The 23,943-nt window shown below is 48.4% G+C and overlaps 2 protein-coding genes across 2 annotated transcripts; both read left to right on the plus strand.

Annotated features, from left to right (window-relative positions):
- Positions 1 to 12,654: 12,654 nt before the first annotated feature.
- On the plus strand, positions 12,655 to 17,618 carry LOC120686658 (bifunctional purine biosynthesis protein PurH-like). Its single transcript, XM_039968876.1, has 12 exons — positions 12,655 to 12,881; positions 12,952 to 13,042; positions 14,522 to 14,603; positions 14,797 to 14,893; positions 14,974 to 15,076; positions 15,201 to 15,331; positions 15,508 to 15,685; positions 15,766 to 15,923; positions 16,171 to 16,380; positions 16,463 to 16,810; positions 16,916 to 17,042; positions 17,135 to 17,618. The coding sequence occupies exons 1-10, from the start codon at positions 12,771 to 12,773 to the stop codon at positions 16,763 to 16,765; spliced, it is 1,464 nt and encodes a 487-aa protein (XP_039824810.1). The 5' UTR covers positions 12,655 to 12,770; the 3' UTR covers positions 16,766 to 16,810; positions 16,916 to 17,042; positions 17,135 to 17,618.
- A 393-nt stretch (positions 17,619 to 18,011) lies between these two features.
- Positions 18,012 to 19,795, plus strand: LOC120686666. Its single transcript, XM_039968882.1, has 3 exons — positions 18,012 to 18,305; positions 18,456 to 18,560; positions 18,681 to 19,795. The coding sequence occupies exons 2-3, from the start codon at positions 18,464 to 18,466 to the stop codon at positions 18,905 to 18,907; spliced, it is 324 nt and encodes a 107-aa protein (XP_039824816.1). The 5' UTR covers positions 18,012 to 18,305; positions 18,456 to 18,463; the 3' UTR covers positions 18,908 to 19,795.
- The last annotated feature ends 4,148 nt before the right edge of the window (positions 19,796 to 23,943 follow it).

A 23,943-nucleotide genomic window follows, 5' to 3' on the forward strand; every position in this document is an offset into this window, starting at 1 on the left:
CAAGCGAGATTGTGGGGCGCCGTATTAAGCATCTGATAGGATATTTTAGCATGAGAAAAGTCTGTTACACTCTCGAACTCGAACTATCATAATTCTAATTTTCAGGCTTCAACTGCAAAACCGGATAACTTAGTCTATCCAACTGTAGGGAGCGGAGCAAAAATCAATCTGAGCGACTCCTAGAGTTTCTACAGCTATAGCAGCTGTTTGGTCAACACGTCTGATTGGTCAGAGGTCGAAACGACGTGACCCTCCTGATTGGTCAACGCTTTCACGGGCTCGGACGTATCATTGTCGCCAGATCAATTCACTGGGCGCAGTTACGAGTTTGGGTTCACGTGCCATAGCAGGGAGGACGACGTACGGTATGCCACTGGAATTCGGGTTCCTATTCCACAGAGTCATGCCAATGCAATGGCTGTAACCAGGATAATTATTTTGTCTGCATTTCAGCGCTATTCATGATGCAAAAGGGGCATGCCGGATTGGCTAGATATGTTCAGACCTGTTGGAGTAACATATAATCATATATAGACGATTTATTATCTTTTCTGTCTAATTAGATTGTTTTTTTTTCACTCGTCACGGTTCAGACCTGTTGCAGCCGCTGCTCGGCTGCAGAGCCATGTTTAGTTTCAGAGCATAGTCAGAGCTGATATGAATGTGTCAGGAACATGATCCCATTTAGAGTATTGTTTGTGATTTTGGTAATTGTATGACAATGTAATCAATGGGACTAACAAGTTTATCAAGTGAATCTTTCTAGGTCCCAAAAATCTATTAAAAAGGATTAGCAAAGCAAAACATGCAGAAAGAACTCAAAGAAACGCTGAATTAGATGAGTTATGCAAAAATCAGTAGCACCGGTTCTTCCTATGACCCTGCACCGGTCTATCCGACAAGCATCGATTAAACTGACGCCCAAAACTTATTCAAATAAGATGGACTTCAGTAGAATCTTGTAGAGAATTTCACAAGCTTTCCATAGAGTACAAGATCATCGAAATTGGAGTTCAGAGTAAAAAATTATGGTCAAAATACGAAGAAGCTGATTTCTGAGTAGCACCGGTTAAACCGATGCCTATCATCGGTTATTCCGATGCTCAAAATTTAGTTAAATGAGATGGACTTTAGCAGAATCTTATAGAGAATTTCATAAGCTTTCCAAAGAGTACAAGATCATCCAAATCGAAGTTTAGAGCAAAAAGTTATGGCCAAAATACAAAGCACCTTGAAGCTAATTCCCATAAGCACCGGAAATTCCGATGCTACTAAAAAAAGTATCGGTGCAATGCACCGTACTATTGTCCAGAGAACATGTTTTTAGCCTCAGAAAGTTCCTTTATTGCCGGATAAACCGATGCTACCACCGGATATTCCGATGATACCATATTTCAGCTGCAGAACTCGTTAGAAAAGGCCAACGACTATCAAGCTATTAGTGACCGGTTAAACCGATGACTAGGCACCGGTTAGATCGATGCTTACGCAGAAATGCCCCCAACGGGTACAAACGGCTACTTCGAGTTTGTGGGCTATATATATGGCACCCCCCTTCCATTTTGGTGTTGATGGAGTTACAAGGCACCACATATACACCAAAGAACATCTCCAAGCCATCCAAGAGCTTAGTGATCAAATTTTTAGTCCTTAGCACAAGTTTTGTGAGTGTTAGTGCTAGGTTAACTCCTAAGTGAGTGAGAGAGCAAGATGTTGTTGTCTTGTATTTTGGTTCTAGAGTGAACCACACTTGTATCTCAGTGCGCCGGCCCCTTGGAGCATTGGTGGCTCGCCGGCATGTCAACGACCCTCCGGCTTGGTGTGGAGAGGCGTCGACAACATTGTGCGGGGGACGGAGACCCCTCCTTCGTGGGCAAGCCCCCTTAATGGAAAGCGGGATCAAGGTGTTTGTGATTGTGTTCATGGAAGAATCTTGATTGCCGGAAAGCAATTCTCTTCGTGAGTGCTTCAACAACGTGGATGTAGGGGCGTCTTTGTGGCAATCCGAACCACGAGATAAATCCTCGTGTCGAGAGTTTGCTTTCTCTCATCCCTCCTTTTTAAACTTTCGCTTTTCATATTGCAACTTGTGTGTCTTTACTGTCTTAATGTAGTATCTTATTAGAATTGGCTATAGATTGCAAAACTCTTTTGGGATGAGGGTTTCACACTAGACGAACCATAATTGCACATCTAGATAGTATGTAATAGTTTAATTTTATGTGCAAAAACTAGTTGGAGCCATATGTTAAGATATTAAGTTGTCTAATTCACCTCCTCCCCCTCTTAGGCTAGAGCACCCGATTACTTTTCAGAATGGTATTGTAGTTTATTGGATGGATTTGTGATGGATTAAGGATTGGAGATGGATAGAAACAGGGACTATAAAGAACACCGAATGGGAAAATTTTGGATCGGTGTCTCTCTCGATCTTTCTCTAGTCATATCTATTTGGGATTAAACTTTACATTTTAGTCCCTATGAAACATCTATTTTATAAATATACACCAACACTCCCTCTTAAGACGAGGCAAAAACATCATACAGACACATCTTGCTACAAAATACAGAAAATATTTTTTCATGCAATCCTTTGGTCAGTACATGAGCTACCTGACTACACTTGGCGGTTAAACATCGATACTAAACTTGCACATAGAGAAATGTAAAAGGCAAATCTTAATAGAGGATAGGTTGGACCAATTGATATAGTTCGTGTAGTAAATTGAGTTGAAATTTTGTTTGGGGACATAAACAGACAACGTGGATTATTCAAATAAATAATGAAATGGACAGTTTCCTATATATTATTTGCTAGCATGAAGGGAGACCAAGGCCGCTGGCCACATATATAGGAGAGGCAACACTGATAATAAACACCCGCACCGCTCAGAAAAGAGTTATCTCACATTTTCACCAAACCAAGCAGCACACTTTCAGATTGGGACTTTGGAAGTCCGGAGTTGGAGCTTAGTTTGGCCGTTGGGGGGCTAGGACTAGGAGGTATCAGCGAATTGCAGCGGCGATGGAAGTATTTTTCACCTTTTGTGGATGTCATCCGAATATGTCTATCCTGAGAGTGTGTAGCATCGGAGAGCGCCGAGGGATCTGGAGCTCCATCCGTGGCTCTTGCACGTAGAGTTGTCGACGAGGAACTCCACCCGTCAGGTACTCAGGTTTTGTGCGCCTGATGGAGAACGCTGGTTGCGAGGGGGGCCACGGCGAAGGTAGACGCCTATTTCTCTTCCTTCTCTCTTCAGTTGTAGCTCCCAAGGAAGAATTTCGCAATAACATTATTGTTCTGGTGCAAATTGTGCGATTGTTCGGTCAGGAATTGCTTGAGAACAGAGCATCTTTACTAGTCAAGTCAAAAAACTGTCCCAAAGAACACACGCGCAGCTACAGCAGTTGCCTATCTCTTAGCTTAGTCTAGATAAAGTCCAACGATTTTTTGAGATAAAGCTAATTAGCTTTGATGGGCGGAGTGTCTTCGGTTGTTGACTTGTATTGAGTGACATTGAAGGAGAATAGAATTGGTTTTAATTGATGTGGTTGGTTTGGTTTTATAATTAAGTGACATCTTAATAGACATAAATGTTGCTCGCATTACTTCATCGACGTTGGATGTACACCGTGGCATGACACGAGAGGAGAGGACAGTATATATATATACAGAATTTCGACGTGTTATCGCATACACATAGGAGGCCATGCATATCTGGACTCTGCCACTCTGGAGTGGTAGCTGCACTGGCACATCATCCTAAAGACACATGCTATTTTCAGCCCTCTAGGTGATACGCATACATGAGTCGAGATCGGGTCGAAGAAACATGTAGTGCACATTTAAATTGAAGAGAAGCAGGCTCTTGGAAATTCTTTTAGCTTTGGGCAGATGAGATTGGGAGGCACCTGGAAATTTATCTGGGAGACCGATGGCGATGCTCCGCCGTATCTCCAACCTGATTGATCTCAAGTTGTATCGTTTGCTTGTTCCCGTGCGGCTCTGGTGTCGTGGTGGTGCCGGGACGTCGGAACTGACTCTGGGCAGGAGGCGCTCCATAAGGTAACCGTTGCCGGTTGTCCGAAACTCGAGACTCCCGAACTAGATCATGTATCTAGCCGGGAACGGATCTGACACGCCCATTGGAAATGGGTTTGGTCTGCCCGCCATCCGGAGATCAGCTGGGAAACATAAAAGAGTTGTCACGCAACGTGCCCCTACCTGGCGCGCCAACTGTTGGTGTCCTGACCCCGCGGTCTAACACCAACTAATGAATATGCTGCGTGTCCCGGTCCCTAGATGATTGATGCAAGAGGAAACACAATGACACCGGGTTTATCCTGGTTCCGGCCGACGAGGCCGTACGTCCAGCAGAGGAGTGTGCACTGTATTGCTTGCACCGAAGTGCTCGTAGTAGGGGGTACAAGCTGAGGCGAGAGAGGGAGAAAAGCTCCCTGGTCTCTAGGTGTACTAGGAGTGATTGAGGCGAGTGCCAATATCGGTGGAGAGAGTACGTGTGTTCTCGTTGTTCTCCCTATCCCCCTCTCCCCTTTTATAGGCTCAAAGAGGAAGGGTTACATGCATGGGGGATCAGTGAGGTCGTCTACTTCCCCCCACCCCCCGTACCGCCCCGCCCCCCTCCCCCTTGGTCCGGGGGAGAACAGTTGGTCTTCCCTGTCGCCGAGCGCTGTGGGGCATGGCGTAAGTCATGGTCATCGTCCTTACGAATCCTTTCGCCCATGCCCGGAGTGCGTCCTTGTCCTGTGGCGCCAGTCAACGGCGTGGTGATAGCTGTAGAAGTGCGCAGAGCCCCGCGTCAGATGGGGTGGGGCGTCGAGGGTGTTGAAGGCGCCGGCCTTGCTTCGGTCGAGGCTCGTACTGTGTCCGAGGGTCGCCACCCACGCCCGCCGGGGGTCCTGCAAGGGGAAAAGTACACAAGGTGGGCGGCACAGTGGCGGATGGTGACAGTGTAAGCATCTAGGCCCTCTAGATATGTTTTGGTGATTAATGACAATCATTATTGTGACTAATAAGTTTGGGCAGCTTAATAAAACATTATCGCTCATTTGGTCATTTGTTAAAGAGGCCCCTCAATTTCATTATTCAAAAAGGCGATCTCGGTATTCAACTCAAATATATATATCAAGACTAAGGATCTTTCTAGTCCTAAGTGTCGTAAGGTTGAAAAGGACACTTAGGTTATTATAGGTTTTATAGTTTTGTAGTGATCGCACTATTAAGAGGGGTTAAGGCCAAGTAACTTGAGCATGGACATGGTCAATTAAAAATGGATGCACACTATGGTCACTCAGGTTCTAAGAAGTTCAAATGAGTAGTTTTCAACTTATATCTCAAGAATATTTGGATTTCATTCAAGACTCAAATCAGAAAAAGAAAAATCAAAAAAAGTCTATACACCGGTTTAACCGACGACTCCATTTTTCTATACGTCGGTTAAACACAGTTAGCAGAGTCTGGACAGGTACATACACCGGTTAAACCGACGATGTTTGAAATTAACGTCGGTGCAGTTGTCCAGAAGGTTGGTTTTCCAGGGTGTTTCAAGGTTATATACACCGGTTAAACCGACGATATTTGAAATTAACATCGGTGCATTTGTCCAGTGAGTTGGTTTTTCCAGGGATTTCAGAAGTTATACTCACCGGTTAAACCGACGATGGATTTGAGTTAACGTCGGTGCAGTTGTCCAGAGGGTTGGTTTTTCAGTTGATCAGTGGACAACTACACTCACCGGTTAAACCGATGATACGTCGGTTAATCTGCCCGAGTTGTAACGGCTAGTTTCCAAAAGGGGCAGTTTGCATTCATCGGTTAAACCGACGATGACAATTGGAGGACCGTCGGATTAACCGGCGTTAAGTACTTTTCTGGCAGATTTTCTCCAACGGCTCTATTCGTGTGAGCTGCCTATATATACCCCTCCAATGAGTCATTTTGCTCTCTCTTGACACCAGGAAACATTCATTACACTCATACTATTGTTGAGAGCCACCTTGAGCTTCATCTTCCACACATTTGTTCATTCAATCATTCAAGAAGCAAGACTAAGGACTTGAGTAGAGAGAAGCTTGTGTGCATCCGTTCTTGGTGATCGGTTCTTGCTCAAGTGAAGGCCCTAGCTTGTTACTCTTGGTGATTGGCAGCACCTAGGCGATCTTGGTGATTGAAGGTGTTTCTTCCGGAGCTTGCCAAGGATTGTGGGAGCCCGAAGAAGTTTGTACGTGGCTTGAGCTCCACCACGCTGGGATGGTGAACAGAGACTCTTAGTGAGCGCCCACGTCTCGGTGACATGGGAGGTGACAAGACTCTTAGTGAGTATCACAACGTGGATTATGGGTGTGTGCCAACACATCGACACCACGGGAAAAAATCCGGTTGTCTCTTGCCCACTCTGTCATTTAAAGCACTTACTTTCATGCAATTATTCATGTGCTTGACCTTAGAGATCATAACTTAGCTCTACCTTGCTTAGTTTCATATCTTGCTATATCTTTGATAGCTTGTGTAGTTTGCTTAGTTAGCCGGTTGGTGAATTGAGCCTTACTAGCATTGCATAGGTTAAGGTTGTTTTAATTGTTTTAGAAATTTGAAAAAGGCCCAATTCACCCCCCTCTTGGTCCATCGATCCTTACAGACAGGCAAGTCCGTACTGTGCGTCGCAGACCTGCCCTGCGCCGGGAATAGCGGCACAGTGGCGGGTGCAGGTTGAGGAGACGCCGGCCACGTCCGCTGTGTGGCATGGTGGCTGACGCCAGCTGACGCCGCCTGACACCGCCCGACTCCCGCCCCATGCCCTGTAGTAGTTGGCGAGTAAACGCGCCCGTCCCGTCGGGTGGTTGGGCCGCCGCTCCAGCCCGCCGAGGGCGGTCTCGAACGAGGCGGAGATTTCTCCTGCGCCGAGGCCTCGTAGGGGGCTTGGCTGAGGGAGGCTCGAGCGAGGCGGAGTCCGTCCTCGCATCGAGGGGGCCCGACGGGCGATCCTCGAGCGAGTCGGAGATTACCTTTGCTTCGAGGGTCCTCGGCAGGGAGCCCTCGAGCGAGGCGGAGATTGCTTCCACGGTCAGTGAGGCCTTATGGGGGCCGTATCGTGGTGTTGGGCCGTGGGCCGAGTGTGACTTGGGCTTTTCGTACCTGAAGAGGCTTCGGGCGTCTGAGTTTGGGAAGGATCCGGCTTGGGTGCCGCATCCTGTTTTGCGCGTGTTGAGGGTGCTTTAGCCCAGGATTAGGGTGCCCCATAGTTATGGTACCTGACAGTAGCCCCTGAGCCTTTGGTTAAGTCAGGGGACTCGGCCAGAGGGTATTTTGGTGATTTTACTACTTGATGTGATCGATCGACGTAGTGCTCCCGCTGGGCGCGTCTGGGCGCTTGCCTGCTGGATGTGACAACTCACGCGCCGGGGTAGTGCACTTGCAGAAAAAACACTCCGAGGCGCATGCCCCTTCTTGTTTTGTTTTGGTGACGAGACGCGTCAGCGCGCTGAGCGGGTCAGGGCCATGATGGCGCCTGCTGCTCCGCAGCCAGTGCTAACGCCGCGTTGTCCCGCGTGCAAGGTCTCAGCTCTTCCTTCCCTCATTGCCTCACGACGCGCCGTTCGAGGGTAGTCGGCCAGCGCGGATGCTGTGCCGCTCAGCGTCTAGGGGTTTTGGCTTTGCCTTGTTCGGTCATGCCTCGGCACGGTCACCGAGGGCACCTTTCGCTTGTGAGGCGTAGTGCCTTCACGGGTGCTACAGACCTTGCCCACGCTGTTGGGCTAAGGCTTTAGCGTCCGATGGGGCTATAAATAGGGGCCCAGGGACTCCCTTGCCGCTCCAGCTTCCCTGCTCTTGCTCCTAACCTCCCTTTAACTTGCAATGTTTCCTTCTATTTCCTATGGCCGACCCCCGGACTGGGTGGCCCAAAGTCCTTAGCTTTGAGGCTAGAAGAATGCTTGCGAGTGGTGGGCGAGTGCTGGAGAGGGCGTGCTTACCATCCCTCAGCTTAAGTGGAATCAACAGAAGAACATCGGGCCCATGGAGGGTCGGCTTCTGTGATATCCCCCAGCCTGTAGTGATGGCGAAGTGTCTCGGGCGCAGGGGCGGTGTCAGGTTTCGCCGCTGTTCTGCGCACTGTCCTCATCGGCGAGGAGACGGCTCTCGAAGAGGTGGCGTCCGAGGGTGCTGTCCGCCAGCTTGACCTCCCGCAAGGTCTTCGGTGGAGGAGAAGCCAGAAGAAAGCTTGCGAGAAGGGTATCCCTTCGGACCCGTGCGGTCTGGAGATTGTTTCTCGTGCTTTTCTCGTAGTCTGTCCGAAATGTCGGCCAAACACTTGGTGTCCTTTATAGGCGGCCGCTCCTCCCCAAGATAGAAAAGATTGCCACGTAGGTGGCAATGCGTTTGTACCTTTCGACGGCTTCGAGCCGGTGACTCTTTGTAATCTTTGTTTGCAAAAGCAATGAAGCCTTTATTTCTCTTGCGCGGTTTGCTTTTTGCCTATTTACTCAGAGTTTTGTCCTTCAAGTTTTGTGAAGTTCTTTTCGTGGGGGCGCGTCAGGGCACCCGCGGGTGTAGCCCCCGAGGCCTTGGAGGAGTGGGAACACTCGTCCAGGGGCTATGAGCATCGTGACTTGGGCTTTCCGTACCTGAAGAGGCTTCGGGTGTCCGAGTTTGGGAAGGATCCAGCCTGGGTGCCGAATCCTGTTTTGCACGTGTTGAGGGTGCTTTAGATCAGGGTTAGGGTGCCCCATAGTTATGGTACCCGACACCTGTGGACATGTGCCAATCTGCTCTACTGCCAATATGGCCATTGCTTAGATGAGTGGAATAGCTCTCAGCTCCCCCTTACCTCTTCCATGGTATGCCATGCTTTGTTGACAGATGGAGAAACATGGGACGAATTTTTTAGCACAGGCATTAGAAAGCAAGCTGTATGTACAGGAAGCTACAAATCATTGTGAAGCTCTAGGTATCTAGTAGATTACAAAAATGGCTTGCATGCCTCTGTGCACGCCGATCACGATGTAGTCGATTACTCTGTCGTTGTATACTGCACCAGCTTGAAATCCGTTGTATCTTGTCGGATCACACTTGCTAATTGTTGTGGCTGCATTTAACTTATTATCAAATACCCTCTTGCAGCGCTCCTTCTAGAGATTCCAAGCAGGAGATGATCATTTCAATATTAGGATTAGAGTTAAATACACCAATGTAACACCGTACCTTGCGGACAGTCCGCTTGGGACGGCGGACGGTCCGCGACGCGCTCTGTTTCACCTGCTCCGTGACCGAGGATCGTCGGTCGCCGCCACGTGCTGGCCATCGAGCCTTCCCTGGCCATCCCATACGCCGAATTGAATGCGAGCACATCCCTTCCACCCACCCCGCGCCCACTATCTCGCTCTCTCTCTCCCTCAGTGCACTCCCCCTCTCTCCCGACGCCATGGACGGCGCGTGAGCGCCACCCGTTCGCTGGCCGAATCCGCAAGGCCCCCTCCATGGATTTCAAATCCACCGCACCCAAAGCTCAACTACCTCCTTAGCTTCCTCCTCAGCCCCTCAAACCACAGCCACGATCCCCACCTCACCGGGAATCCCGGATTCCCCGGCCGCCAGTTCGAGTTTCGCCCAAACTCGACCTCGCAGTGGAACTCCATCTCCCGGCCACCATTTCTTTCGTCCAAGGGCTCGAATTGATTGTAAGTAATCCGTTAATGCTCGTGCTCCACTCGTTCCTCCACGTACACGTTGTTTCCACGCACGTTCTCGGCAAAGTCATTTTTACCTCCACGGGCCGCACGTCGCCGACTAGGTTAGGCTTGATTTCTTCGCGTGCATCACCCATGCCCGTGTGCGCCTCGTCCAGTAGATGGTGTAGTGCTAGCCTCGCCGTCGGTCGGGCCACCGTCGGCGGGAACGGCGCGTCACGGCGCCGCGCCAGCCTCACTGGTGGCGGCGCGCGGTGTCAAAAGATAGGAATCGCGGACGGTCCGCCTAGGAGGGCCGGACAGTCCGCAGGTCAGGTTAGAAGTTGTCCAGAGACGTGGTTGTCTCTGATGGTTTCGCAGAATTGAACTGCGGACAATCCTCTATTGGAGAGCGGACAGTCCGCCGTAGAGTTCGAAATTTGTCCAGAGACGATGCTGTCTCTGGTGGGTTTCGCAGGGTTGAACTGCGGACGGTCCGCTATTGGAGAGAGGACAGTTCGCCGTAGAGTCTATAATTTTGTCCAGAGACGTCGTCGTCTCTAGTGGATGGGCAGAGTGAACTGCGGACGGTCCGCCAAGGAGGGCCGGACAGTCCGCCGTAGAGTTTAAAATTTGTCCAGAGGCGTCGTTGCCTCTGGTGGTTTTGCGGAGTTGAACCGCGGACGGTCCGCTATTTTGGAGCAGACAGTCTGCCCTATAGTTTTGAAGTTTGTCCAGAAACGTAGTTGGTTCTGGTGGGTCTGCGGAATTGTACTGCAGACGGTCCGCCAATTGGGCACGGACAGTCCGCAAGACATTTCTTTTTAAAGTATAGTGGTTGTATAGTGTGAGTTGCACTCAATCATTTCATATGCATTCATGTAGCATCCACAGTTGAGGGCGCCGTATATGAAGTGATTGTGGCACCGCAGGAGCAACTAGATCAAGCCCAAGAAGAAAGGCGTGAGAACCCTAGGCCCGTCTGACCCTAGCTCTGAGCAGCAGCCCGAAGTCAAGCCCCGGTGCATAAACCTTATTTCAAATTATGCAACATTGTATATATATATATATATATATTCTTGTGCATTAAAGTCATAGGAGTTGAATGGAACCTTAGATGCATAATCCTTAGGTATCATGAGTTCTATACTAGTATAGGTCAGACGATAGATGTGCTATGCTAGATAGAGTTCGTTAGAAGTCGAGTAATTTCCAGTTACTCGCGAGATATAGGTTATTTTATGTTTCTATATATATGAGTTACTAATCTTGAAAGGAAAGGAAAAAATAGAAGTTGAGATCGGGCGGAGAAAAGTGTAGCTCCGTCTGTGTCGGTTAAGGACCGTACCATTGTCGGCCCTGCTGATCATGTTCGAATTGTACTAACCGCATACCGGGAGTAGGAGGTAGTCGAAACCGGTAAGTCGAGTACTGCTTTGCTTCGAAAGTACAGGAACCCGCACCCAACTCCTAGGGCGATTCGAGTGGCCATGGAGAAAAGGGGTCCCATATGTTTATTTTTGGTGGTCTTACGTAGGGCTCGGCTGACTATATGTCGTTGGGCTGATTCCTGTAGTTCGAGGCGGGGAGGGGAAAGGTTGGTGTGTGGGGTCCGACGGGGCCTTTGCGTGCCATGTTGGTTAGGTCCACCTTACAAGGTTAAATCGAATCGATTCGCCGTCAGTCGCTCTCGGACATGGGCACCTTGATCACCGAGTCACATTGTAGTATTATGAAGTGGAACATAGAATATAATATATGTGTTGATTCTATTTTGAATTGTGAATAATGTTCTACCATGTTTGTTCTAGATGGTCTATGCAAATATTAGATTATGGTTAATCTATATAGAACTTGGAGCAATAATATTGAAAATAAGGATTCACTTTTAAACGCTTTTCTGCAAAATAAACCACCAGCCAAAAGCTTTGCATGTCTAGATACGTGGGCTATGTATACCCCTAGTCGGGTAAGTCTTGCTGAGTATTAGTTGCTCAGGACTTTTGTTGAAACATTATTTCAGGACACTTGGACGTAGACTTATGTCCCTGCTGCGTTAAATTCATCCGCCGGGACGCGGAGGAATGGGAGGTTGTGGAGCCAGACGCTTAGTTAGGGATCTCCGTAGGGTACACTTTTGGTAGTTGTAGGCCATTTCCTCTATTCGAACCTTAATTTCGGTATTATAAAGTTTATAAACTATGTATGCATTCAAACTTGATTTGTAAAAATTAAGATAGAGTCTTATGTATATTGCTGTATTTTCAAATATATGTCGTGCTTGTACCATCTGCGCTCACCTTCGCGTGAGACTATCGGTGTTGTTTCGATCGGGACGTGGACTGAGAAAGGACTGTTAAATTAAACAATTAAGCTAATGCGTCCGATATATTCAAATGACGGTCATTACGTTTAATTTAGAGTTTTAATTTGGCGGTTCCGTCACAACCAGCAGCCCTCAAACTTGTCCCTAGGTGTCACTTAGGTTCACGAACTCACAAAATCGAAATCTGACACCATGCATTTAACTCTTAGAATTAATTGTATTTTCTTCAAATGCTTCTTTTTCTTGTGCCGTGAGGAATGTCGTCATGCTCGTGAGAAGAGAGCAGCATGTGTTCCTGCGGTGAGGCCGAGGGTATGTTTGGCCAGGGTATGTTTGGCCAGGGTATGTTTGCATGAAATGAAATAAATTGTGAATCATTTTTACGCGCGCTGCGACTCACACAGCTCGGGCCTTGGGCCTTGTCTCGCTGCTGCCACTCCACGCCTCCGGCCCAAACACGGCGTCGCGACTACTACTGCGACGGGGCGGCACCGGCACGAGCACGAGCATAGCGCACCGGACTAGTACACGAAAGGAAGCGAGACGGAATTTGATTTGCCGATATTTTGGTATTTTTCTAAAAAATTGATATCTTTGGTAAAATTTAATTTAAACACCGTTGGATTTCGAGATCAACTTGCTCAAACCCTTTTAAAGGCAGCCGCTCTTTTCCTGTACGGGCTGTACCCTCCCCTCCTGCTTTTCCACCCGTTTTCCCTCGGTGCGCCGCCGCGGCCTCCCAGCAGACAGCGCCGCCGCCATGCCGCTCCACCTGCTCTCGTCTCCCGCCGCCGCCGCCAAGCTCGTCGCGGGCTTGCGCGCGGTCCCTCTCCGCCGCTGCCACAGCTTCGCCCCGGCTCCCCACCACCCGGTACACCCACGCCTTCCTTCCTTTGGGATTCCTTAACTCTGTAGTAAACTTGCTGCTTGATTTCTTGCAGGACCGCGCGTCCCTGGCGACTTCCTTGTCAGCGGCCGCGGCGGCGCGGTCTGCTGGGCCGGTCGTGGCAGCGGCGCAGACCAAGCAGAGCGGTAAGCGTCCTTTCCTTTCGTTCTTCACTTTATTCGCGTGTTTCCTTTTTTTTTTTTGGAAATTGGTCTGTGCCACATCCTCAAATGGTGATTTTGTGCACAGCACACTCCACTCTTTGAAATTATTCACAACACACTCCATTCTTTGATTTTTGTCTCCAACACACCACAATAACAACAACATAGCCTTTTGTCTCAAACACACCGCAGCACATAAAAGGTCTTCTTTGCCCTTACAAAAACTGGGCCCACCCATCAGCTCTCTCCCTCTCCCCGGTCAGCACACTCCCTGATCTCTGGCCACCAGATCCGAGCCGCGACGCGTCGCCGGGGAGCTCGAGCCCAGGGCGGATCCGCGCCGAGCTCGGCACCGAAGGAGCCGCCGGCAGGGCGGAGCTGCTGCTGCCCGCGCCACCAGGCTGCCCCTGCTCCGGGCACGGCAGAGCAGCCGAGGCGGCTCCGTCCAACGCCGCCGCCCGCGGATCCACGCCGCCGGCCACTGCGCGCAAGCTGCAACTCCGGCGGCCGACGCGCGAGGGAGCGGAAGGGCGAGGCGCTCGTGGCCATGCGCTCGCCGGCGCCGCAGACAGGGGGCCCTGCAAGCCGGGGAGGACGAGGAGCTCGCGGGGCCCCTGCACGCCGCGCCAAGCTCTGCCGACGCCCCGGGCGGCCATCCGCTGCTGGCGAGGGAGAGGATGGAGGGGGCGCCGTCCGTCCACCCGCTGCCCCCGCCCCACTCGCTACCCCGGCGAGCTCCAAGGCCGGCGCGCCTCGCGGGGAGAGGGAGCAGAGGAAGGGTGGCGCGGCCCTGCGGCTCGCTGGAGGCCGTCAGGGGCCTGCCTCGCCGAGCGCCGCGCCTGCCTCGCCGCGAGCCGCGCCTGCCGAAGCACGCGCCGGACTGTGACGCCGGAGCTCAGGTGCCTGTGCCGCCCGTGCCTTCCCCGACGGCCTGCTGCAGCCACATCGGCCTTGGAGGCGCCGCCGCCGGCCTTGAGCGCGCGCCGGCCTTGCTGACGGGGAGAGGGAGAGAGCTGACGGGTGGGCCCGGTTTTTGCAAGTGCAAAGAAGACCTTTTATGTGCTGTGGTGTGTTAGAGATAAAAATCAAAGAATGGAGTGTGTTGTGCACAATTTCAAAGAGTGGAGTGTGCTATGCACAAAATCACCATTTGGGGATGTGCCACAGACCAATTTCCTTTTTTTTTGTGGAGTTGTAGGAGCAAAAGATTGCATTTTGTATACTTTTTTTGTATGGATGAATAAAGTTTCATCCTATTTCGATGATTTACGTCTACTCGCCCATGTAACATTATGCTAGATTTGATGCTTCTCACGGCTTATTCACTTTCCCCCGAATAATTGGATTCAGTAGTTTTCATGAATATAAAATCGTGCGCATGTTCTTCCATACCACCTTTCTCAAACCATCAAGGAGCTCAGATTACTTCCAGTTAACTAACAGATGGTTGAATCCTATCAGTGTCAGGAAAGAAACAAGTGTTGATATCATTGTCAGACAAAACGGACTTGACTTACCTTGGCAACGGTCTTCAGGGTCTGGGGTAAGTGGCATCCTGTCTTTATCACTTGTTTAGTGAATTTGCCAGCAAGGGTGTTGGTAGAACATGTGAGTGTGGGACATATCTTGCATAAATTTGTACTTGCAGATGATGTATATTAAAAAAAGAATAAAAGCTCAACTAGAAAAGTATAACACAGGCATGAAGCATCTTATTGACATTTTTTCTTTTGTAGGTACTCTATTGTCTCCACTGGTGGAACAGCATCCAGCCTGGAAGCAGCAGGAGTCAATGTAACAAAAGTTGAAGAAATCACACATTTTCCTGAAATGGTACGAAGTCCTAACGAATGTTGTAAATGGTGGTGAGTGTAATTCTTTGTTCACATTCACATACTGTCTGGTTCTTTCAGCTTGATGGAAGAGTGAAAACATTGCACCCAAGTATACATGGTGGCATTCTTGCCCGGAGAGACCAGGAACATCATTTGAAGGCACTAAAGGATCATGGCATTGGTGAGTTTCTATAACTCCACCGTTTAAGGATGCTTACGGCTTTTAATTTTGATCTCCATCTTTGTAGTAACTTTGTTGGCACTGAACCATATATGAACTTCAATTTTATTTGTTGGGGGCACAGGGACATTTGATGTGGTTGTGGTGAATTTGTATCCTTTCTATGACAAAGTCACCTCTGGTACCATTTCTTTTGAGGATGGCATTGAAAATATTGATATTGGTGGGCCTACAATGATCAGAGCTGCAGCCAAGGTAAATAACTATTGTTTGTTTTTTTGGAACTATTTACTGAGCAACTCCTACGACAGGATTGCAACTTATATACACATTTGCGACATAAACTGCAGGGCTGATATTAGCATGTTAAATGGTTGGGATACTTTAATTCCGGAAAGTTCTGTTAAATTTGTTGCTCTGTGTTTTGACAGAACCATAAGGATGTCCTTATTGTAGTGGATCATAACGATTACCCAGCTTTACTGGAGTATCTTAAAGGAAATCAAGAGGACCAGCAGTTCCACAGGATGTTGGCATGGAAAGCCTTCCAGCATGTTGCCTCTTATGATGCTGCTGTCTCAGAATGGTTGTGGAAGCAATCCAACAAAGGTATTCATCAGTAACAGACTGACTGGATAACTGTATTGCTTATTTGGAGATTTGACTGCATGCATGTTATGTTTTGGTAGGGGAGATGTTTCCCCCAAGTTTTACTGTGCCACTGGAGCTGAAGTCTACACTTCGGTATGGCGAAAATCCTCACCAGAATGCTGCATTTTATGCTGACAAGAGCCTTTCTCTAGTTGGTGCTGGTGGTATCGCAACTGCTATTCAACACCATGGAAAGGTGAGATTTTGTTATGTCTAATTGACTACCTTGATTTATTCAAGCAAGAAATTTAGACCAGCTAAGCTGATACTGAACTTAATTTGCCTAACTTGCTAACCACACTTCCTAGTTCTAACTTAGTCCAGTTGCATACCATTTAACTGTCATGCACTCTGTATGCTACAGAATATCCTGTTATACCATATAGCCTGTATTGTACCAATGCATCTTGATGAAGAGCTTTAAACAAAATATTCCTTTACAGGAAATGTCTTACAACAACTACTTGGACGCGGATGCTGCATGGAACTGTGTATCTGAGTTTGATAGTCCTACTTGTGTTGTGGTGAAGCACACAAATCCATGTGGCGTTGCTTCACGACAGGACATTCTTGAAGCTTACAGGTTAGCTGTAAAGGGGGATCCTGTCAGTGCATTTGGTGGGATAGTTGCATTCAACACGATAATTGACGAGGTATTCAGTAGGCCGCATCTTCCTAACTCACTAGTTACTTCCATCATTAGCTGCTTGTATTTATATCCTATTATATGTTCAGGATCTTGCGAAGGAAATTCGTGAGTTCAGGAGTCCTACAGATGGCCAGACACGGATGTTCTATGAGATAGTGGTTGCGCCTGGCTACACAGAGAAGGGTCTTGAGATTCTCCAAGGCAAGTCAAAGACGCTGAGGATACTCGAGGCAAAGAGAAGTGGAAAAGGGATGCTTTCACTGAGGCAGGTCAATGGTGGGTGGTTGGCCCAAGAGTCTGATGATCTAACCCCTGAAGATATCACCTTTACCACAGGATCTGAGAGGGCTCCACAGGAGAATGAGGTGGCGGATGCCAAATTTGCCTAGCTTTGCGCGAAGCATGTCAAGAGCAATGCCATTGTGATAGCCAAGGTTTGTGACTTCCTTTCTGCAGTCGTAGTAAATTCACAAGTTAATATGCAGTACTTGTTTAATAACCGAAGCCACTTAATGGCGCACTTGATGCTGTGTCTGTAGAACAACTGCATGCTGGGAATGGGCAGTGGCCAGCCAAACAGACGAGAGAGCCTTAGAATCGCCTTCAGGAAGGCAGGAGAAGAGGCCAAGGGGGCTGCATTGGCAAGTGACGCCTTCTTCCCCTTTGGTGAGGAACAGCACGATCTTTTTCCCTCCCATCCCGTTAAACTGTTTAGTTCTGGTTGTTTTGGCGAGTGACTTGGCTATCAATTTCTGCAGCCTGGAATGACGCCGTTGAGGAGGCGTGCCAGAACGGCATCGGAATCATCGCTCAACCAGGAGGCAGTATCAGGGATGAGGACGCCGTCGCGTGCTGCAACAAGTACGGGGTGTCTCTCGTCTTCACCGGCGTTAGGCACTTCAGGCATTAGCACGGTGGCATGTCTATGACTGCTCGTCTTAGCCTAAGAAGAAATGAATAAGAGTGCAAGCTTCGAATTCAGAGGCTGCAGCCTGCGGGTTGGGTGTAACGGTACTACGAAGTTTGCATTCAGGCTGTGACGGTATTTCTGATGAGAGGGCTTTTGTTCGGTGAGCTGAATAAGCTGATGTATCGTTGGTGCCAATTCTCCCAACCTAAAACTCTTGCAAGTTGCAATAGCAGCATCTAATTACTGAATAGTACTCGTGTAGAAATTTCCAAATGCCTCTGTTGTGCATAGGACTGAAATTTTTTGAGTTCCTTGCAAACAAAACCAAATCATTCCTGATCCTGAACTGAGAAATATTTTGCGAAACGTGTGTTGCTACGCATTACTTCGCCCTGGTGAAAAGGCTTTGCTTCTGTCAGAACAAGAAAAAAAAATTGACAGTACCGGCGCCGGGTATACAGAAACTGACGAGTGGCCGTGCCTCTCGTCTCTATCGTCCGCTGAACTCGACGCCGGCGGGCATGCCGCCGTCGCCGCGTCCATCAATGCCGACGGGGGCCCCACGTGTCAGCGAGGAATCTCTTGGATCTCTTCTGCTCTTCGGCTGGGCGGGTAAAATTGCAACTCGGCCATTGTCAAGCCGATCGGACGGCCCAGATTGCAACAGACGGGCCGTTTCTCCTACTTTTGGCCCATCCGAAGTCGGCCTTTGAGCTTGCAGTCTAGTCTCCTTCCGGCTCCACTCTGTGTCCCCTCCCGGGTCTCGTCTCCTCGCTTCCTCCGTCTCCCGTGCCGGAGTCGAATCGACGAATCCCCTCCGGCCACCGAGCACACCCTACTCCTTTGCAAGGAAAAGCGCCGCCTGGAAGGAATACCTCCAGTGTTGGAGCCGTCGCTGCCCTGCCCTCTGCTGGACCGGCGTCTAGCGGAGATCCAGCTCGGGAACTGAACTGACCCTGTGTTTCGCGGGATCCCTTCGTTGCCGCGAGTGATCTAATCCAAATCTTTCATGTTGAGATGTACAATCGTATCCATCCATACACCTTTCTGCGGATTTGCTTGCTATATGTGTGCCCGTGCACTAAATCAGTTCTACTATTTCCTAACTTTTTTTGTGGAGTTCCAGCTGAACTGCGTTATCTGTATGTTGATTTCATCATTCACATCAGGACAGGCAATGTCAGGGGTGGTCACAAAGTTCGCTGTTACATCCATGGTGATGTGGATGGCCCCAGTTGCGATCATGTATGGGTTCTACTACCAGGTGTTTCCAGGTTAGCCTTCTGTAGTTCTGTTCCTGTTCTCATTGCTGCATGGAGTATTCCATCTCTTGTGTTGAAATGAAGTACTGCATAAATTTGTATTTGGTGATGATGTTTCCTCTCCTTGCTCAGGGGCGAGCCAGATGTCATCCTCCGCTCAGACACTCGCTAGTGGATTCCTTGCCATCATATCAGTCAATCTCGTGATCGGCCTTTTCATATTCATGGCGATGAAGGAGGCTCCACACCAGGAGCCACTGCCAGATCCCACCTTTCTGACGAACGCCAAAGCGAGTATCAACCAGCCACCATCTTCTCAAGTGAGTGATGATTCCAAGGGGAAGGGGAAGGTTGAGTAAGCTGTAGCGCATGTTGGCACAGGTCTTGTGAATGTTAGCACATCTTTTTCAGGATGGATAGTACTGCTATGTGCCTATGCCATCACACAATGCCTGTCTTTGGCCCATTTGTAGCACCCCATGGAGAGAAGGTGAATTGCCATCATACGATGCCTGCCTCTCAGAATGGGATCTCCTGAAGATTGGATTTGTAGATAGATAGATAAAATAGAGTTCCAGGGACAAAATGTGCCCCCGTTTATTCTGTGTTGCATTAGGACCAAGCCACCATTCAGTTTACACCAGATTTCACCGTTTCAGCGTACAGGAAAGACATCTGCCCTAGACACCCAACAGCAGCTAGAGCAGGATACAGACTAATGATCGTACAGAGCACACCTCCTGCTTGTTCTTGCCCAGGATACATACGATCATATCCAGAACTACACAAACTCGAAGATAGATGTTTGTTGTGATTAATCTTGTCATGTAGGGTATATATGGAGCAACCCTATACCATGTTTAATGCGCATTTCAGATGAATCTTAGTTTTATGGTCGCATCTTGTGTTGTGTTGTAGTGGGTGAAGCAGGGAGAAGACATGTCATTGTTGCTCAGTGTCGTGCAGTGTGCAGCTGCATATTTGCACGATGAGAAGGCCATATATTGGATGGAGTAGATAGTGCTTGAGCAGTGGTACTGGTACATCACCTCCACAAACGCTACGCACTGGAATCGTCAGGTCGAGCTTTGGTGGGATTTCGAGGTATTGGGAAATATAGCTACACATGTTGCAACTAACTGTTATGATGCTGGTACACTGGATGTACTGGATTTCGAGGAGGTACTGCACCGTGCTGCTGTGCTTCGGACATGTACCTCGTCAATGGTAGACACAGTATTCATGCTTGGTTGATATGTGAGCAGAAGTGGGATAGATAGATGGTACTCCCTCCGTTCCAAATTATAAGTCGCTCCAAGAATTTTGGAGAGTCAAACCATCTCAAAGTTTGACCAAAATTATAGAGAGAAATATAAAGATTTATGACATCAAATAGGTGCAATATGAAAATATAGCTAACAAAGAATCTAATGATACTTAATTGATATCATAAATGTATTATCTTGTCATAAATTTGGTCAAACTTGAAAAACTTTGACTCTCCAAGATTCTTGAAATGACTTATAATTTGGAACGTAGGGAATATTTGAATTGTTTTTGCTTCATTTTTTTTCTTGTCATAAGAGGAATGTTGTGAGACTAGATGTCCAGAGCAGACTAATTGGAACATGTAGATTGCATGATTTCTTGCCTACAAGAGATCTTCTCTTGGCGAAGTCTGTCCTGATCTCCTCAAACCCAGGAGGGTCGATCTGCACCACGCAGCCCCGGGCTTCGTCCTCGCCAAGGCAGCTAGCTAGTAACCTAGCACACTGCTCCGACCAGCCATATTTCCTCGATCAGGGATAGTAAAGACCAGGCACACTGATTAAAATAAAAACAGGCACATGGGCTCTGCACCAAGGGAAGGAGACTAGATGATCCAAGCCAACCTGCAAAAACTTGATCGTGTGACATCTTTGAAAAAATGATAACTTTGTATGCTTTTTCAGGTGATATAGCTCACACACAAATCAATTATTTCAAGATGGAAATGTTGCACGAACCTTACGATACATTGCAACTACAAATTTCTAAAACCATACAAATCTGACTAGGTGCGTGCAAAAGTTGTTGTTTATATATGTCCCCAGAGTTATTCCTAAAAATCCAAAGTAAAGTTTTCATTACTTTCATTGAAAATTTAGCTATCCCTTTATGTGTTGTCATCTGCTGTTTCGCTGGGCACACAGATCAATAGAATCAAGTGCTGCTAGCCTCACGAAATTGCAGAGGCAAATAAGCTCAATTAAAGCATTGCTTAAGTGGTGGTGGTTTTACTTGTACTATTTGCGCATCAATTCTCGATTCTTGTTCCATTACGAATTTCATGACAACTGAGCAGCTTTTTTGAAGAAACAAAAACTTGGTTCAAACAATAATATTGGCCGCGGCATTTATTTGCCTGTTCCATTGTCTGGACCAAGTTTCATAGACAATTTAGGTGAAGCTTGGTTCACTGGCCCTGTCATGGGTTGTTGTAGTGGGTGTCATATAAGCACTGCTAGTCGTGACATTGGCGTTCAATGTACAATGTGACTGAGGGAATATATATGCAGCTCACAGGTTTGCTGTGTCATCTATGGGTTCCATGCATAAGTAGACCATCTATACCAGAGGCACGGACACTTGTATTCTTAAACATGCATCATGCCGTCGTCCATCCTTTGTTGAAGGCATCTGTGGAGACTAGACATGGAAGCAAACCCAGGACGAGCTTTTGGATGGGACTAGGAGGTGTCATGAAATTTAGGTGGACGGTACCAGGAAACAGAAAAAAAAACATGATTAATTTGTCGGTGCCATCCATCAGTTACACGCTGTTTAGTTATTGTGTGCGGCCTCTTGTCAATTCGGTCTAGCCATCTCCAAAGCCACAACAGGAAGAAAAAAAAAAGGAATTTCAAGCAAGCAATTAATCCAAATCACACACCCCAAAGGCAGTACCGGCGGGGACTCCACCCAGGCAAGGGTTCCATGTCCAAGAACACGAAGCAAACACACTTCTTTAATTAATTCCTTTAGGCAAGTTTTGATCAGTGCACCATGTGACGGATAGAGACCACAGTGTACCATGCATATGTTACTGGAAAATAGCAAAGAGGGGCCTTTACCTAGCCCAATTGTTCAATTTTCATTAATGTCGTTGCAAATTTTGTTATCCTTTTATAAGTTGCCATTATATTATTCGTCGCATCATCGAGAGTTGCTAGCTTCATGATCGAGGCAAATATGCCAAATTAACTAAAGCATTGCGTGGTTGGTGGTTGTTTAACTTGCAGCACTATTTTCACTTAGCTTGAATTAATCCCAATTCTTGTTCCATTTGAAATCTCACGACAATTTTTTTTTGAAAAGAGAAACTTTATTTATTTTAAGAAGAATACATCGAGGTGATACATCGTCTTGAAAAAAATCTCACGACAATAGAGCAGCTTTATTGAAGAAATAAAAAAATGTTCCAGAGACGATATGTTCAATAGCTACAGCATTTGCATGTCCCATATAGCTAGTAGTCGATCTGGAGTTCTGGACCATTTGTTTCGTGGACATTCACTACGGGAGACAGGGGCCGGGTTTGCTGTGTGCCTGTTGCACACGGCAAAGCCCGATAAACACACGGCAAACTCTTTACCATGTGTAACACACGGCAAAAGACTCACGGCGTACAAACGTCAACAAAGAGCTCCTTTGCCGTGTGACTTTTATCGGGCACACGGCAAAGGGTTTGCCGTGTATTTAAGTGGCACTCGGCAAACAATTTTGGAATAAATAAAAAAACCACCATATCCGCCGCCGCCACCACCACGCCGCCGCCGCCGCCGCCACCACCACCGGCCATCGCCATTGTCCCGCACCGCCGGCCTAGCTCGTCCAGCACTGCCGGCTGAGCCCGCCCACCACCACCGCACCGCCGCCGCGACCGCCACCGGCCGCCGCCACTGCCCCGCACCGCCAGCCTAGCTCGCCCACCACCACCGCCGGCGGAGCCACCTCTCTAGACCTCTACCCTCGCCGGATCTGGAGGGGAGGACCCGGGAGGCCGCCGCGCCGCCGATGGCCTAGCAACAGAGGAATAGAGGGGGGAGCTCGAGGGACTCACCAGATATGGTGCTCCAAGGGCGTGCCATTGCCGCCGCGCCGCTGGATCTACTCACGCTCAAGTCACCGCCGCGCCATGGCCGTCCTCCACCGCACCTATCCCCCCGCTCGAGTCGCCGCCGCATCTCGCCCCGCACGCCGCCGCTCCTCACAAGCAGAGGAGGGGCAAGCGGAGGGGGGAGGAGAGGGGCAACAACGGGAGGGGTGGAGAGAGGGTGGGGCGCAGCCTGTGCCGCGCCGGAGGGAGGGAGGAGCGCCGCATCGGCCGCGCCGGAGGGCGGGAGGGACGCGCGGCCGGCGGGGATGGAGGGGTGGCGGCCGGCGTGTGGGGTGGGGGTTGTGTGCGGCGCACGGTCGGTGTGAGGAGACCGGAGAGGATAAGTACCAAGACTGACCGGTTTGCGTGTGTTATAGATCCGGCACACGGCAAAAATGTTGCCGTGTGTTTTTGTTTTTGCCGTGTGTTTAGCAGGCGGCACACGGAAAAAAGATCGGCAAACTACCATCTTCCGGCAGTGATTTTAGACGAAGTTTGGCTTATTTGCCGGTCGTTTCTAGCTAGTGTTTATGTAGTGAGTGACATAAACGTTGGTCCCATCATATGGCAACATTAACTGACGTGCCATATATATATATATATATATATATATATATATATATATATATATATATATATATATATAATATATATGGCCTAGATAAGTAGACCATATATACGAGACAACGACACTTGCACTAGTACACATCGTAAGCTTTGCTACACCATAGTGTTTTTATGAAGGGGTCGTCTGTAGAGACTAGACATATATAGAAGCAGCAGGCCCAGCATGACTGCATGAGCTTGGATGGGACTCGGAGGCGTCATGAAATTTAGGTGCAGAATGACAACGACGGTGACACCACTCAAAACATGACTGGTTTATCTCGGTGCCATCCAAATATGGGTGTCGACATGCCGCTTTGGAAAGTGCTGCTACCCAAGGGTGTTTTTTAACAAATTAGTGTCGTGTGTGTCTACGAAAGCTGGTGTGTATGTTCCACGTGGGGTCTTCAAGGTGGAGTCATATCTGTGTCACTGTGTGCATGTCTATTTCTTTAATTTACATGTTAGTAGAAGTATGAAGAGAAGACAGGATTATTATGAATTTATGATTGATGATTCAGTTGAACCATTTTCGATTGAAATTTCATACATATTCCGTAAGAGATGGTGGGAAACAAGCAATCCACTGTAAGAGAGTTAAGACGTACTCTGGTTTTAAAGGAAACTATTTTTTTTTACTAGGAAACATAG

Source organism: Panicum virgatum, chromosome 2K, assembly GCF_016808335.1.
Source record: "Panicum virgatum strain AP13 chromosome 2K, P.virgatum_v5, whole genome shotgun sequence".
In the NCBI taxonomy this organism is placed as follows: domain Eukaryota; kingdom Viridiplantae; phylum Streptophyta; class Magnoliopsida; order Poales; family Poaceae; genus Panicum; species Panicum virgatum.